The 13,978-nt window shown below is 41.5% G+C and overlaps 1 protein-coding gene across 1 annotated transcript in view; it reads right to left on the bottom strand.

Moving 5' to 3' along the window:
- Positions 1-1,184, bottom strand: part of SAMHD1 (SAM and HD domain containing deoxynucleoside triphosphate triphosphohydrolase 1) — a 37,994-nt gene extending 36,810 nt beyond the window's left edge. The window contains exon 1 of the mRNA XM_042463092.1: positions 886-1,184. Coding sequence (XP_042319026.1) covers positions 886-1,120 — 235 coding nt within the window. The 5' untranslated portion in view covers positions 1,121-1,184. The remainder of the gene's footprint in view (positions 1-885) is intronic.
- Between the last annotated feature and the right edge of the window lie 12,794 nt (positions 1,185-13,978).

The raw sequence follows: 13,978 nt of genomic DNA on the forward strand, positions 1-13,978 counted from the left end.
GATTGAACAAAGACAATACAGTAGTTTACTTACTCGCTACACACACTTCAACCCTATCTGGCCTCACCATCCTCTTGGGGGTGCCCTACATCCATCTATTCTCCTCACCACAGGTTAGTCCCATGGCAAAACTGGATCTGCCACTCCATCTCCATTTTCCTAGGTCTTTGTGCACTAAGGACCATCCATCAATGAAACTGGACCTGCGACTTCATTTCCATACACAAAAGGATTTGTGATTTGCCCTGCCATCCTCACACACCAATGGCATATGTATGCCTGGCCCTGGCTTCCGCGCCACCAAATGCATCCGAGGAAACAGACTGAAGTCTAGGAAAGCTCATGCTGCCAATTTCTTTCTTTCAGTGAGTCTCAAAGGTACTCTGCTTAAGGGTCTTGTTTTCATATCTTTCTTCCAAGTTGGGACCCAAGGCAGCTGTATGTATACGTGTGTGTGTGTGTGTGTGTGTGTGTGTACACACGTTGTGAGCCGCCTTGGGTCCCAAAGTGGAAGAAAGGCGGATAAAAATAGCATACACACACATATATATATAAACGCAAAGAGGCTCACAACATACATATACAGTACAGTATATATGTATACGTGTGTGTGCGTGCGTGCGTGCGCGTGTTGTGAGCCGCCTTCGGTCCCAACTGGGGAGAAAGGTGGGAGAAAAATAGCATGTGTGTGTGTGTGTGTGTGTGTATATATATATAAACAAGGCGGTTCACAACATACAAGTGTGTGTGTGTGTGTGTATGTTGTGAGCCGCCTTGGGTCCCAAGTTGGGAGAAAGGCGGGAGAATAATTAATTAATTAATGGTTAAGGCGGGGAAAGTGGCTCGGCGTCGTTCTCTCTCTCTCTCTCTCTCCGCCTCGCTCACCTCGGAAGCCCCTCAGCAGCGCCGCATCCCCGAAGCCCCTTCCGCGGAGGAACGCGCACAGGCGCTCCGTGTCCCACTCTCGCGGGTGGAGCAGCCCGCCGCTGGGGCCCGGCGCCGCCCGAGCCTCCGCGAAGGGGGTGGTGCTGCGCTTCTCCGGCGTGTGCAGCCCATGGTCGTCGGCTGGGCTGGTGGGGCACGCCCGCTTGGGGGCGGCTTCCCGGCTGCGGTTCGACATCGGCTAAAAGGCACAGAAGAGAGGAGCGCTCTGGGCACGACCTCCTCCTCCGGCTGCTCAGGCCACTCTGGCGCTGGCGCCTCCAGCGAGAGCGCCCCCCGGAGGGGACGCGGGTCACGTGACCCCGCCTCGTCCACTCAGAGGCGCCGCGGGTGGGCGGCCAGCCTATCAGGATCGCCCTGCTCTGAGGGGACCCGGTACCTCTCTTTTTTCGCCTCAGCCTGAGGTAAAAAAAGTCGTGGAGGGTAAAGGACCCAAACACACTGCAGAAATAATCCAGTTTGAGAACGCTTTAACTGCCCTGGCTCACTGGTAGCTAGGAAATCCTGGGGGTTGTAGTTTTATTGTGGCACCAGAGCTCTCCCTGACAGAGAAGGCAAATAAATGTCTCTCAAAACTACAGTTCCCAGAACTCCCTAGCATTTGAGCCAGAGCAGTTAAAAGCGATCTCAAAGTGGATTATCTCTGCAGTGTGGTTTTGGGCCTGAGTTCCTCCTTTTCTCCCCGTCTCTTAGAATTCGTTTCCTTCAAGGAAACGGACACACGTTTAATTAAAAAAAAAGAAAGAAAGAAAGATCCCTTTGACAGTTTGACTGCATTCGCACCGCAGACATAATCCGGTTTGACACCACTTTAACTGCCAGGGCTCCATTCATTATACGATGGAATTGTGGGAATGGTTGCAGCAACTATAGGACACCGGCACTAATCTCTCATGCAAGCAATTAATGCTGAAAATTCTGCAGTATATAATAATAATAATAATAATAATAATAATAATAGCTCCAACTAAACATGGAGGGAGACATCCCAGAGGTTCAAGCAAGATTCAGAAAAGGAAGGGGCACTAGGGACCACACTGCAAACATGCCATGGCTAATGGAGTGTACACCAAGGAATTCCAAAAGAAAGTCAGCATGTGCTTTATAGACTGTATCAGTGGTTCTCAACCTGTGGGTCACAACCCTTTTGGGGTCAAAAGACCCTTTCACAGGGGTCGCCTAAGACTATCAGAAAACACATATTTCCAATGGTCTTGGGAACCAAGACACTGCAATTTTATGGTTGCGGTTCTGAGTCACCACAACATGAGGAACTGTATTAAAGGGTCGCAGCATTAGGAAAGTTGGGAACCAATGGACTATAGCAAGGCCTTTGACTGCATAGATCACGAAAGACTAGGGAATGCCCTTAAAGACATGGGAGTGCCAACATATCTGATAGTCCTACTGAGGAATCTTTACTCAAGACAGGAGGCCATTGTCAGGACAGAACACGGAGAAACAAAATGGTTCCCAATTGGCAAAGGGGTCACACTAGGCTGCATTCTCTCACCCTATTGGTTCAACCTGTGTGCAGGAAATATTATATGGAAAGCAGGACTGGACACAGAAGAAGGAGGAGTGAAAATCGGGAGAAGGCATGTCAACAATCTAAAAATGCAGATGACACCATACTACTAGCTGAAAACATCACACACTTGGCACAACTACTAAGGAAGATCAAGGAGGAAAGTGCAAAGGCAGGCTTATTGTTAAACATAAAGAAAACAAAAATAATGGCCACAGAAAATTTACACAGATTCAACCTAGACAATGAGGAAATAGAAACAGTAAAAGAAAGTTCATACTTGGGATCAAATATTGATCAGAGGGGACTGCTGTCAAGATGTCATAAGAAGACTAAGAATGGGGAGAGCAGCTATGAGAGAACTAGAAAATATCCTAAAATGTAAAGATATACAACTGAGCACGAAAGTTAGAATCATACAGGCCATTGCATTCCTTATCATATATGGATGTGAGAGTTGGACAGTTAAAAAAGAGCATAGGAAGAGAACTAATGCTGGAAAAGAGTGTTGAGGTTCCATGGACAGCCAAGAGGTCAATCCAAGGGGTCCTAGGGCAGATCAAACCAGAAATCTCTCTGGAAGCCAAGATGATTAGACTGAGGCTGTTATACTTTGGCCATTTCATGAGGAGGCATGACTCACTGGAAAAAAACAATAGTGCTAGGAAAGGTAAAGGAAAGCTGAAAAAGAGGAGGGCCACATGCTAGATGGATGGACTCTATTCAGGAGGTCACAGGTATGAATTTGCAGGACCTAAGCAGAGAAGTGGAGCATAGGGAGTCTTGGAGATGTCTCATCTATATAATTACCATGGGTTGAGATCGACTCAAGGGTGGATAACAACAACAACAATGTGTTTTATAGACTACAGCAAAGCATTTGATTGTATAGATCATGAAAAGCTATGGAACACACTCAAAGACATGGAGGTGCCACTACATCTAATAGTCCTAATGAAGAATCTGTACCAAGGACATGAGGCCATCGTCAGAACAGAATTTGGGAAAACAGAGTGGTTCCCAATAGGCAAAGGGGTCAGGCAAGGCTGCATCCTATCACCTTACTTGTTTAACTTAAATGCTGAAAACATCATAAGAAAAGCAGAATTAGAATCAGAGAAAGGAGGAGTTAAGATAGGAGGAAGTAACATTAACAACCTAAGATTTGCAGATGACACCATATTATTAGCAGAAGACAATCAGGAATTGGAACAGTTAATAAGGAAGGTCAAAGAAGAAAGTGCAAAGGTAGGTCTGATGCTGAACATAAAGAAAACAAAAATAATGAACTCAAAAGAAATACACAAATTCAATTTAGACAACAAGGGAATTGAAGTAGTTAAAGAATTCTCAAATGTAGGATCAAACATTGACCAGAATGGAGACTGCAGTCAAGAAATGAGAAGACTAGGAATGGGAAGGGCAGCTATGAAAGAACTGGAAAAGATACTGAAGATACTGAAAGACATACTAGCACTAAAGCCAGAATTATCCAGGCCATTGTATTCCCAATTACCATGTATGGATGCAAGAGCTGGTCAGTGAAGAAAGAAAATCAATTCATTTGAAATGTGATTCTGGAGAAGAGTCCTTAGGATACCATGGACAGCCAAGAAGACAAACAAATGGGTTCTTGAACAGATCAAACCAGGGCTCTCCTTGGCAGCAAAGATGATCAAGTTGAGACTATCATATTTTGGCCACATAATGAGAAGGCATGGATCACTAGAAAAAAAAACAATAATGCTAGGAAAGGTGGAAGAAAACTCAACTTGGGTCCAAAACACACTGCAGAAATTAGTACTATATAATGAAGTGAATCATCATCCAAAATAGCTTATTATGCCCTAATAAAATTTTATTTATATTTAAATTTTCAAAGAATTTAAAGGAAGCATACACATTTTTTAAAAAATATAATATGCATTGGCAGGATGATGGGAGGAAATAATCCAGTTTGAGGCTGCTATAACTGCCCTCGCTCAATGCTAGGGAATCCTGGGAACTGTAGGTTTGTGAGACATTGAGTTTTCTGTGTCAGAGCGCTCTGGTGCCACAATAAACTGCAGTTCCCAGGATTCCTTAGCACTGAGCCAGGGCAGTTAAAGCAGTCTCAAACTGGATTATTTCTGCAGTGTGTTTTGGACCATAGTCTCAAAGGTACTACAAGATCCCACTGCATAATTAGTTTATATAGTTTTCCTTTCTACCAAAAAAATTCTCTCTCCTCAGATACTTGGTACTGTCCTCCAACTTTCAAACATTGAGAGAAGGAGTAGAGAAAGGTGAAGGGAATAGCCATAGATCAAAGATGAGCCACAGGCCTCTTTTTTCCATATATCTTTTGTTTTATGTGCCTTATCTTTCTTTCCAGATGGCCCATTTCCTCTGGTTGAAGGAAAGTACTGTAGGAGCAGAGAAACTTATCTACTATGAAGAGATAAGCAGAGATAAAACAAGAATGGATGAAGAAAAGGAAAACAGTAGCTCTCCCTTTCCTTCAACTTCTTAGGTTGTGTTTATTGCTTTGCATTTCTCTTCAATCTCACTGTTTACAATTTACACAACCTAATACAATGCCTGCCAATTTAGTATAATGTTAATTAGTATAATGTTAATAATTACTATAATTAAGTGAACACTCATCCAAAATAGCTTATGCCCTAATAAAATTTAATTTATGTTTAATTTTTCAAAGAATTTCAAAGAAGTACTGTATACATATTTTTAAAAAACATATAATACGCATTGGCAGGATGATGGAAGGTCCAAAACACACTGCATAAATAATCCAGATTGAGACCGCTTTAACTGTCTTGGCTTAATGATAGGGAATTCTGGGAACTGTAGTTTTGGGAGACATTTATTAGCCTTCTCTGTAAGAGAGAGCTCTGGTGCCACAATATACTACATTTCCCCAGATTCCCTAGCACTGAGCTAGGGCAGTTAAAGCAGTCTCAAACTGGATTATTTCTGCAGTGTTTTGGACCTAAGTCAGTTCCACAATTCTGTAGAGGTTTGAGCAATGAACTACGACTCTGGAGAGCAGGGTTCGACTCTTGGTCATCCATGAAACCCACTGGGTGACCTTGGGCAAGTCACACTCTCTCAGCCTCAGGGGAAGGCAATGGCAAACCTCCTCTGAACAAACTTTGTCAAGAAAACCTCACGATAGCTTTGCCTTAGATTCACCATAAGTCGGAAATGACTTGAATGTAAACAGTGAAGACACATTAATAATAATAAGAAGAAGAAGAAGAAGAAGAAGATGATGATGATGATGATGATGATACATTTAAAAATTACAATCAGAACAATAAAAGTTATTCAGGCAGCAAGTGAACTATCAGATCCTTCTGTATTGTGAAATACAGGAGGACCATGTGCAATAAAGTATCTTTTATTTAACCATTTTAAAGTTTTGTTAAGACTATACTCAACCATTTTATATTCAGTATTAACTTACACAATAATGCTTCTCTCATAAACCTCTATAAATCTAGGAATGCCTGATTTGCCTGTGACAACTGCTAATATATATTTGATGGGAAACCCATGCACTGAACCTTGAATCTAAAGGGTTAAGGGTCTGCAGGTGGTAGTCTGTACCTTGCAGAGGTGACTAGTTAGCCCAGATTCCCAGTTTTAAATCAAAAAGCAAGATTCTAGTGGCTGTGGAACCTGAAGTCTGAGACAAAATGTATAATAAATGCGCTTTTCAGCATGTTTAACTAATGAAGTCAGTGGTCCAAAATACACTGCAGAAATAATCCACCTTGAGACCACTATAACTGCTCTGGCTCAATGCTAGAGAATTCTGGGAACTGTAGTTTGGTGAGACATTTAGCCTTCTCTGTCAGAGAGAGCTCTGGTGCCACAATAAACTACAGTTCCCAGGATTCCCTAACACTGTTAAAGCAGTCTCAAGATGGATTATTTCTGCAGTGTGTTTTTGGACCAGAGTTAGGACTGACATTTGTTTAGCTAGCCATAAAAGGTAAGTGCAAATGATAATTTGTCATCAGAAAGGACTTCCTAGCACATGTTCAACCCAAGCTTTGATCTGCCCATATAAAACAATTGAGAAATTCGTAGTTTTAATGCAAATATGATTGGACAATATTGAATGCACCTCAAAGCAAAAGATAGCAACAGCAACAGTTTCCCACCATTCTCCAGGAACCCATGGAAATGGCTGGGCTGATGAGAAGTGCATAGCCAGCTTTTGTATGGAAATGGTGTATGGCCATTACTCGGCATCCACCACCCCACTCTGAGGATCATATATTGACACCCCAATAAAATAAGGGACTTTCTTCTATTAGTTTTTGCTTTGTTTGTTTTTTTAATTTCCATTTCCATTAACATCTTGTCAGGTACTACTATTACTTTCTCATTTTAATATACAGTATATGTAATCATTTTCAGTTTTTCTCATAAGCCACTAGTATGCTTTCTATTTTTTTTAAATTAAACTGACAAAAAGTGCACAGATAAAAGATTACCAATTATTCAATTGTTTGGTACTTTAAATGAACAGCAATAATTCCATATCTGACAAAATAATTCCATTTAGCAACATCATCAGTTTGTCAGCCACTATCATCAAGTATTCCCTTCTCTTGACATCTCCCCTTACAAGGCCACTGGATAAAGAAAGAAAAAAGAGTAATTCAGAATAATTACTCTTCTATGAGTACCAAATTAATATTACAGCCATTTTTATAAGATCTGGTTATCCCAATGTTTGTACCTGTTGGAACTGGGGTTGCCAGATGTAAAAGAGGACCAGGTTGTTGTGCCTTTAACTACTGTGTGAAAAGAAGAAAGCTCATTGGTGTAGCCTCACCACCTGGTTAGAACAGATTACATTGTAATTTCCAGTATTTTACACTTAAACCTCAGAAGCTGATGTTTGAGCCTGAAACTTTATGCATATTTTCCTGAATTCAGTTGAGTTTACAGTACTGTACTTTTGAGCAGACTTGCATGCCTATCTTCCAAATAAATAAGCAATAGCCTACTAAAATTAATTATTTTGCATGAGTTTCCTGTATTTTTCCTTATGATCTAATTCCTATAGAAGTTAAATGATCATGATTCTACTAAATTTCACAGCATTTAATTTATATAGTATCCAGAGAGCTAGAGCCAATCTATTTGTTTTGACTCCCAATAGTCTGTAATTGACAGACAGTGTGATGTAGTGATTTGTGTATTGGACTATGACTCTGGAGACCACAGTTCAAATCTTGGCACAGCCATGTAAACCCACTGGGTGACCTTGGGCAAGTCACACACTCTCAGCCTCAAAGGACGGCAATGGCAAAAAAACACACACAACCCAACCCTGAAGAAATGTGCCAAGAAAACCCAATGATGGGGTAACCTTAGGGTGGCCATAAGCCAGAAGTGACATGAATGCACAACAACAATAACAACAAAGTCTATTACTATGCAAGGGGAATATGTGAACTTGTAGATAATGCTGAACTACTACATCATCACCATTGTCTTTCCAGCAGAGAACTGGTGAGAGATAATCTGGAGGGGTATAAATTGCTCATCCCATTGAGAGAGAAAGTTGTTTGCACTGCAGAAAACCCATTTGTAATTATTAATCTGAATATATGCTATCAATAAAGACAACGCGTGAATGCATTAAGATAAAAACATCATGAGAAGCCCCCCAAAACTAGCTTAATATACCAGTGTGAATGACTGACGTGAATCTACATACAATAGTCTTGATTCCACTTCACTCCTGCATTTGAATAAGAACAGAAACAAGCCAGGAACCAACACTGAACCACAGCATCATGTAATGTATGGACAAGAACAATGGCTAATTATTTCCAGGATTAATAAAATGTCAAACCACTGTTGAAAATTGGTTTACAAATCCTAGGCCATTTGGGAGCAATTTACCCTATTTCCAAAATCACCTGTGTTGGGAAAGTATGGTTTACTGTGGCTTTCTGAGTTGTTTGCCTACCATTCAAAGGGAGGAAGGACATAGAATCACAGAATCGGAAGAGACCACAAGGGTCATCCAGTCCAACCCCCTGCCATGCAGGAACTCACAATCAAAGCACTCCTGGCAGATGGCCATCCAGCCTCTGCTTAAAGACCTCCAAAGGATGGAGACTCCACCACACTCTGCGGGAGTGTCAAACAGCTCTTACTGTCAGGAAGTTCTTTCCAGTATTTAGATGGAATCCCTTTCCTGCAGTTTGAATCCATTCCTCCGTAGCTTAGTTTCTAGGGCAGCAGAAAACAAGCTTGCTCCATCCTATGGGAACAAGGGGCCTGCGTGTGAGTGTACACTGGTCATGCATATCCCAGATTACCATATAAAGAACAGGTTTAGGACTTCCCAAAACACACCCAGTTCATCTTTTGTTAACACTGTACAAAAAACAATGGCCTGTTTCAAAGGGGGGCAAAAGTGTTGAGATGTTATTGTGTTTGTTGCTGTATTATAGCTCTTGTTTTGCTCGGATAATGTTTTGCTGATCACAGGTTTTGAAGGCTTTTCCCTTCCATTGCTAAAGTATTTTGTCCCTGTTGTTTTGACCAATATGTAGTCTGTTTTTGGTTTTTTAAATACCCTGAAAGCCTTAGTTGTAAAACTCCTCATCACCTCCCTCCCTACATACACAGCAGTCTTGTCCTTTTAAAATACTCTCTTCCCTCAAAAGCCTTAGTGGTAAAGCACTAGGATCTTGATCAGCCATTCCCAGGTACCAAAGGGAAGGTCTGCCTCCCAAACTCTCTCCCTATTCCAGGGCTGGGAGGTGCCACAGGTCTTGATCTGGTTGGGAAGGGAATGGCAAGAAGCTGCACCCACCCTTCTTACAGCAAGCTCTGGCACACAGAGACTGGTGCTAAGGCTTTAAGATTGGTTTTCACTATAAAGAGCAAAAAGAGGAAGAAGTGAAACTTGGAAATTAGCTTTCAAAGAGTACAATTCTTCTTGTCTTAAAAGAAATGGGGCAGGGGGCAGGGGTTTGCAAAAACTTATTATGAGAAATGATCTCCTATAATTTTGGTGTGTGTAGGCCTTCTGGTATGACCCTAAAATGGAATTGCAGCATCTGCCATGGATCCTAAGCAGATCTCCTAGGCCAGCTCTAATTTACAGATCAAAGCAGCTAGTTTGAGGAGTTGCAGCAGAAAGAATCACACCTCAAAACATGAAGGTGATTGATAGCCCAGGATGTCTCCTGGCAGGGCTAGGAGCAAGAACAATTCTCACCTCTGTATATATCTATAGCAAGGCAATCTTAGCTATGTAGATCTGGGTTTCTTTGAAGTGTATAGTGAAACAACTTTCTCTTCAGGGCTAGATCTGGTCTGTTTAAGGATCTCTAGATCTTTTGTTCAGTGTGCTTGTTAGAATTCCTAGTGTCTCCACGCCACTTTGAATTTTGACTTAGCTCTGACCTGCTGCTGCTTCCCCCCATCCTTTCCGTGCGGCTTGGGTCCAAAAGCATCATTTCTTAATTGGAGCAGCCTCGTCAGGCCTCTTGTTTTTTCCACAACTAATTCCTTTATTCCTGAGTTCTTGGGTATGTGTGTGATTGAAAGGTTGTCTTAAGTATGTGTTTTCCCCAATAAATTTGCAAACATTTGAAATACTTTGTCTCTGCCATGTCCTCATTCCTAGCAGCCTTCGTATAGATAAGGTTAATCCCAGAGTTAAATAACTGTACTAATTAAAATTCCCCAAGTCCAAGTTTATTCATAATAACTAGTAGGGTGCATATGGCACCTGGGTCACTCACTGGCAGTCCTTGCATTAGAAGGAGTGAGTCCCCTCCAGACCACGTTGAATATCAAGTGGACAGATAAACTATCTCCCAAGGGGACTTCCCTCTTTTTGGGAGTGTTTCCCAATTTAATGACTTTCCCTGTGTATAATTCTCCTTTTATTCTTGTGGTTGTTTACTTTTTAAAAATATCCAGAAGGATTAGGTTTAGCTGATAAAACTGCAAGAACTGTGACTGGTAGACTTAAATCTGTGTTCATTCACCATGGAATACCAAGAAGAGCTGAGAATGATAATATGACCTTTGTTAGTCAAAAATTTCAAATGTCTGCTAAAGAATGGGGGTGGATGGGTTGAGCAATGTCCATCTAATGGAATGAAAGAACAAGTAATCTAGTCTACAAAGCAGCCTATAAAGAAACCAGGAGATGCACATGTGGATTTGGCATTGTTGGAATGTCAGAATACACCAGATCATAGAATCACAAAGTTGGAAGAGACCTCAAGGGCCATCCAGTCCAACCCCTGCCATGCAGGAACTCTCAGTCAAAACATTCCCGACAATGGCCATACAGCCTCTGTTTGAAGACCTCCAAGGAAGTTGACTGCACTACACTCCGAGGAAGTGTGTTCCACTGTCGAACAGCCCTTACTGTCAGGAGGTTTCTCCTAATGTTGAGGTGAAATCTCTTTTCCTGCAGTTTGCACACCTGCACAAATGTTAATGGGCAGGATGTTAAGAAGTACACTTCCAGTGAGAACTAATTTACTACCTCCCAAAATTCCTACTGATGTGCATCAGGACCTTCAGAGAGTCCAGAATAAGCAAAAATACTTCTGTGAGCAAACGGCAAAGTCTCTTCAACCATTACAAGAGGGAGATTTAGTATGAATGGTAAGGAAGGATGGCTCGCCATTGTTACAGAAAAATGTAAGCAACCATGTTCATATCGAGTGATGACTTCAGAATATGAGTTGGTACTGGTGTAATAGATGTCGGTTAAGACCATGAAGGGAGTCATCTGAAAGCCTGGTTTACACAGGTTTAAAACAAGATGAACAGAATACTCAATCTTGCGAATCTTCTGGTATTTTGAAACAGGAGAAGTCAATGCGGATCATGATAGATCTTAGAACACACGTGTACCTTCAGCGGTGGAGAGGCAGCCTGTATGTTTAACATCTTGGGGCAGACCAATGTTGTTTTGCCAAAAAGATTAATTCCTTAACGAAAGATGATGATAAAGACCATACTGGACATTGGGCCAGTTACTGGGGACCTCTGGCTCCATGGTAATAATTGCAATTTTCTTAATTTTCCTGTGTTTTTACTGTTGATTTTTAAAAAGTTTTAAAGCTTTAGATGATTTACACTGATATGTATGAAAAATATATATTTTAATGTTTTCTGTGATATGTATGCTGACATTTCTTTTTCTCTTTCATGAAAGGGAGATGTGGTGTAATGTTTCTTTAATGCTATTCTGTTTTTACTGTAGCTGTGGAGTATTTAATGGGCTGCCTTCCTTCCTGTGTTTATCAGACCTTGTCCTTGACCCTCTGCTGGAGTTTGTGAAAGAATACATCTAACTTCTGCTACCATTGGAGCCTTATCAGGCTGTGAGTCTGTTTTGTATTAACTGCCATAGCTGACATTAACACAATTACCATTAGAAAGCTAATATGTAATTGTTATAAGATTTTGTAGGTTACAATCTGTTATCAGATGCAGAAATAGTTTACCTAGAATTTTGTGCATATGTATACACACACATATATTTACAGTATACAGTGTGTGTGTGTGTGTGTGTGCGCGCGCACAGTAAAAATGAGTGAGTGTGGTTGGTTGATTAAACACTGGCCCATTTTTGCTTTTAGCACAGACATCTTGGTTCCAGCTATGCTCATTAACAAGTATAGAAGATGATATGTATTACATTAGAAGATAAGCAAGTGAATGACTTGCTCCTGTTCTAAGTACTGTTATTAGGTCCAATAAAAGTGTTAACAGTTGGTGTTGATCTAAAGACAGACTTGGCATGTAGATTGTGTGCAAGATCTGGTGCCCCTGTTTGCGTCCTTACTGTATAGTTGGTTGTTGCTAGTGAGTAGCTCTTTTCAAGGGTTGAATTATCAGTAAACAATCCTACGTGTACCACCCATGAGAAAGTGAATTATCATTGTCCAAAACAGAATGCATAACTCATTTATTTATTTTGTTGTGGTCTCTGTGAATCACACAAATCAGTTTTGCACCAGTGCATACTCTCCCGCGAGCAATTCCGCAACTGAGAAGACAACAAATGATGTCATGTAATTTTCTCTTCTAGGTCCATCTGATACTAAATTATTTCTGGATATTAGTCTACCCTTGTTGATCTGTTCCCCCCCCCCCGCCAACTTTATTGCAAGGGTTTTCCAGGTTGAGAAATCTGTGACATGAATCCATAAGTTGAGGATCTCTGTTCAACATACAGTATATGAACAGATACGTTTGTATCATGGGGTGTGACAGTAGCAAACGCATTTTGTGTTTTGTTTTGGGTGAAACACTTGCGTATCTTCCAAGATGATACAACTGGCCCTCCATATTCGCAGATTCAAACACCCACAATTATAGAATATTAATATATGGGGTGTGTGTGTGTGTGTGTATTCCAAATTCAAACCTTGATTTTGTCATTTTATATAAAGCACACCATTTTACTATCCATTGTATTTAATGAGATGTGAACATCTAGAGATTTTGGAATCTGAGGAGGAGTGAGGGTTTCCTGGAACCAAACCCAAGCGGATAACAAGAGCCTCCTATACATTTCTTTTTCTGCCAGCTATGTTTTTCTGATCAACATAGGGAAAACATACCAATTTCTTCACAAAAGAGTAACTCAGCATAAATGTGATGTCAGAAATGGCAATGTGGGGGGGGGGGGAGACCTGTGGGTAAACACTTAAGCCTCCAAGGAGTCTGATCTTAAATGTGGCCAATGTGGAATGGAGAAAGAGCAAAGAGAAATTAGAATGAGAAACTGCTGAGTTTCAATTCAAAAGGTTCCAGTCCCTCACAAGATGCTTGAATTAAGAGGAAGATTCTTATCACAGTACAGCCAAAACATTCACATTATCAACAGGAATAGTTTTGTGAATGTCCAGCCTTAGTAATTTACTTTCTCTCTAACCATACCATCTATGATCCCATTGTAATCAATTGTACAGTGCTTACAGCAGGGATGGGCAATTGCAAAGGAGGTGAGGACTATTTGCTCCTCAACCATTCACTGCAGGCTGCAGTGGCACTTCAGTTGAGACTTGAAGTAACATCACATCACTTCCAGACTTTTTCCCCCCTTCGTTGGGGGATGTCTGAGGGAATCACTGTTATACTTGGGGGGTTAAATCAACATGTTTTGTAGTGGTTTTGAGTCAGTTAAGAAGAGACAATTGTCTGCTTTTTATCCAGAGGAGAGCTTGGGGTTTCAGGGGTGTTCTGGTGCACCTTGGCATAGACCAGGGGTAGGCAACCTGCAGCCCGCGGGCCGGATGCGGCCCAGCAAGGCCTTGGGACCGGCCCCAGCCCGGTCCTGCCGCCCATTGCCGCCGGAGCCTTTGGCCTCTCGCATGAGGGCGTGGGGCCTTTGGCCTATCAGGAGGAGGCAGGCAATGGGGAGCAAGTGGCGGGCAAGGGGGGCAATTGTCTATAGAAGCCTCCGAAATATGCATTTATATTAACATTTTT

The sequence above is a fragment of the Sceloporus undulatus genome, chromosome 4 (assembly GCF_019175285.1).
Source record: "Sceloporus undulatus isolate JIND9_A2432 ecotype Alabama chromosome 4, SceUnd_v1.1, whole genome shotgun sequence".
Lineage (NCBI taxonomy): Eukaryota > Metazoa > Chordata > Lepidosauria > Squamata > Phrynosomatidae > Sceloporus > Sceloporus undulatus.